General features: G+C 45.2%; 1 protein-coding gene across 1 annotated transcript; it reads left to right on the forward strand.

Moving 5' to 3' along the window:
* The first annotated feature begins 2,487 nt into the window (after nt 1–2,487).
* Nucleotides 2,488–3,387, forward strand: LOC127528439 (uncharacterized). The gene is made up of 2 exons (XM_051929308.1): nt 2,488–3,123; nt 3,183–3,387. Exons 1-2 carry the CDS (start codon nt 2,488–2,490, stop codon nt 3,183–3,185), a joined length of 639 nt encoding a protein of 212 aa, XP_051785268.1. The 3' UTR covers nt 3,186–3,387.
* The last annotated feature ends 540 nt before the right edge of the window (nt 3,388–3,927 follow it).

Consider the following 3,927-nt stretch of genomic DNA (forward strand, 5'->3'; position numbering starts at 1 on the left):
CAGCTCCAGCTGATTGCTTCAATCTTGTCTTTGCACAATGCCTTGTCTTGTTTGTGTTTTAATTTTAATTTTACATTTTAATTTTAATTATATTTTAAATATTATTTAAATTTTTTTATTTGCATTTCATGTTGTTACACTGTGGACCCTGAGCTTCGCAATTTTGTTTATCTGTATACTTGTATATGGTTGAGATGAAAGTAAAGTTCGCTTTGACTTTGATATTTGTGGAGTAAACCGCAAGACAAGGATTAGATTTTTATATTATGTACTTTAAAGAACCGTCAGCAACAAATCAAATCAAATAAATAATACATTGAACAATTATTACAAAAAGGCACAGTTGAATAAATAGGACTGTGCAGCTGCATGAATAAAAGGAAAAATGGTAGTAGTAGTAGTAGTAGTAGTTTATTTACAGTGGTGTGAAAAACTATTTGCCCCCTTCCTGATTTCTTATTCTTTTGCATGTTTGTATGTTTCTGCCACACCTGTTTCAATCAAGAAATCGCTTAAATAGGAGCTGGCCTGACATAGAGAAGTAGACCAAAAGCACCTCAAAAGCTAGACATCATGCCAAGATCCAAAGAAATTCAGGAACAAATGAGAACAGAAGTAATTTGAGATCTATCAGTCTGGTAAAGGTTATAAAGCCATTTCTAAAGCTTTGGGACTCCAGCGAACCACAGTGAGAGCCATTATCCACAAATGGCAAAAAACATGGAACAGTGGTGAACCTTCCCAGGAGTGGCCGGCCGACCAAAATTACCCCAAGAGCGCAGAGACGACTCATACGAGAGGTCACAAAAGACCCCAGGGACAACGTCTAAAGAACTGCAGGCCTCACTTGCCTCAATTAAGGTCAGTGTTCACGACTCCACCATAAGAAAGAGACTGGGCAAAAACAGCCTGCATGGCAGATTTCCAAGACGCAAACCATTGTTAAGCAAAAAGAACATTAGGGCTCGTCTCAATTTTGCTAAGAAACATCTCAATGATTGCCAGACTTTTGGGAAAATACCTTGTGGACTGATGAGACAAAAGTTGAACTTTTTGGAAGGCAAATGTCCCGTTACATCTGGCGGTAAAAGGAACACAGCATTTCAGAAAAAGAACATCATACCAACAGTAAAATATGGTGGTGGTAGTGTGATGGTCTGGGTTGTTTTGCTGCTTCAGGACCTGGAAGGCATGCTGTGATAGATGGAACCATGAATTCTACTGTCTACCAAAAAATCCTGAAGGAGAATGTCCAGCCATCTGTTCGTCAACTCAAGCTGAAGCGATCTTGGGTGCTGCAACAGGACAATGACCCAAAACACACAGCAAATCCACCTCTGAATGGCTGAAGAAAAACAAAATGAAGACTTTGGAGTGGCCTAGTCAAAGTCCTGACCTGAAATCCAATTGAGATGCTATGGCATGACCTTAAAAAAGGCGGTTCATGCTAGAAAACCCTCAAATAAGGCTGAATTACAACAAGTTTTTCACACCACTGTATATAGCACCCTTCACAGACAAAAGGTCACAGAGTGCTAAACAGCAAATACAGTACAAATACAACAGTTAAAACAAAACATGAACAAAACTAATAAAAATAATAAAGAAACAAACTGGAATTATTCAGCACTGATTAAAAGCCTGTTTAAAAAGAAATGTTTTCAGTTGTTTTTTAAAAGAATCAACAGACTCGGCTATTCCATAGTCTCGGTGCCACAGGCTGAAAGGCACAATCCCCACGGGTTTTTAGCCGAGTGTGTGGGGCAACTAGAAGGCCCTGTTGCCCTGATCTAAGAGTCTGACAAGCTGTATAACAATGGAACAGGCTGCATAGGTACTCAGGAGCTTGTCCATAATCAGCTTTGAAAGTAAGTTCCAAAACTTATAAAAATAATAATAATAATACATTTTATTTATATAGCGCCTTTCCCATGCTCAAGGCGCTTTACAGAGTCTTAGAAAAAAAAAACAGCAGGGTATATGTAACATTGGATACAAATGTTTTCCTGAAAAGAACAATGAAACAGATAAAAGTAAATCCAGATCAACACAATTCGAGTCAATTGCATCCATGAACTATACATACTATAGAAAGAAAGTGAACAATTACAAAAAGTTTAAGTTCAATGCAAATTTTAACGAAAAGAGTTGATAACAGGGAGGAGTGGAAGCAACATGCGTGCGCCAGCGTCCCCTCCTCTGACTTAGGAGCCTGGCAGCTACAAGTTGGACAAACTGAAGACGTGAGAGAGAGGACTTGCTCAACATTACAGTAAATGTATCCGGGTCTACCCCAATCTGAAGCCCTGGATGACCAGGGAAGTCCGGAGGCTGCTGAAAGAGAGGAGCACTGCCTTCAGGTCTGGTGACAAGGCCCTCTACAGCACAGCCCATACCAGCCTAAAGATGGGCATCCGAGAGGCCAAGTCAGACTATAAAAGGAAGATCGAGGAACACCTGGATAGCAACAACGGCAGGCAAGTGTGAATGGGTGTCCAGCATATGACCAACTACAGGACCAGTCCCGGAGCTGTGGGAGGTGATTTATCGCTGGCTGAGGAACTGAACCACTACTTTGCCCGGTTTGAAGTGAATCCACCAGAGACAGCCAGGCCCCATCCAGATACCAACAACAGCCCCATCTTCACAGTGGGGGAGCACGAGGTGAGACGCTCGCTGCGGGCTGTCAACCCACGGAAGGCAGCTGGACCTGACGGCATCACAGGACACGTGCTGACAGACTGTGCAGACCAACTGGCTGGGGTCTTCACCAGGATATTCACCCAGTCTCTGTCTCAGTCCACTGTGCCATCCTGCCTGAAATCCTCTGTCATAGTGGCCAAGAAACAGACCATCCCCAGTCTTAATGACTACAGGCCAGTTGCACTGACCCCTGTGGTTATGAAGTGCTTCAAGAAGCTCATCAGGAACCACATCATGTCATTCATTCCTCCCATGCTTGATCCGCACCAGTTTGCCTACAGAGCAAACAGGTCTACGGAGGACGCTGTGGCCACTGTTCTCCATGCTGTTCTGTCCCATCTGGAGCAGCAGGGGAGCTATGCACGGCTGCTCTTCATAGACTTCAGCTCTGCCTTTAATACCATCTTACCCCACAGACTGGTGACTGGTGACATAGGACTTCCACACTCCACCTGCCTTTGGATCAAGGACTTCCTGAGTGATCGCACTCAGAGGGTTAGAGTGGGTCCTACTTCTCCACACCCATCAGCCTCAGCACTGGCTCTCCACAGGGCTGTGTGCTGAGCCCCCTGCTCTATACCCTCTTCACCCATGATTGCATTCCTGCCCACCACAGTAACACCATTGTTAAGTTCACTGACGATACCACGGTAGTAGGGCTCATCTCTGGGGGGATGAGTCCGCCTACAGGGATGAGGTGGAGAGGCTGGAAACGTGGTGTAGGGATAACAACGTGTTCCTAAATATAGCCAAGACCAAGGAGCTCATCGTGTCCAGCATATGACCAACTACAGGACCAGTCCTGGAGCTGTGGGAGGTGATTTATCCCTGGCTGAGGAACTGAACCACTACTTTGCCCGGTTTGAAGTGGATCCACCAGAGACAGCCAGGCCCCATCCATATACCAACAACAGCCCCATCTTCACAGTGGGGGAGCACGAGGTGAGACGCACGCTGCGGGCTGTCAACCCACGGAAGGCAGCTGGACCTGACGGCATCACAGGACGCATGCTGAAAGACTGTGCAGACCAACTGGCTGGGGTCTTCACCAGGATACACAGTCTCAGTCCACTGTGCCATCCTGCCTGAAATCCTCTGTCATAGTGGCCAAGAAACAGACCCTCCCCAGTCTTAATGACTACAGGCCAGTTGCACTGACCCCTGTGGTTATGAAGTGCTTCGAGAAGCTCATCAGGAACCACATCATGTCATTCATTCCTCCCA

The sequence above is a fragment of the Erpetoichthys calabaricus genome, chromosome 6 (assembly GCF_900747795.2).
Source record: "Erpetoichthys calabaricus chromosome 6, fErpCal1.3, whole genome shotgun sequence".
Classification (NCBI taxonomy): domain Eukaryota; kingdom Metazoa; phylum Chordata; class Cladistia; order Polypteriformes; family Polypteridae; genus Erpetoichthys; species Erpetoichthys calabaricus.

Bases quoted from the DNA above. Each gene is read 5' to 3' on its own strand.
- LOC127528439 (XM_051929308.1), top strand. From the start codon at position 2,488: ATGGGTGTCCAGCATATGACCAACTACAGGACCAGTCCCGGAGCTGTG.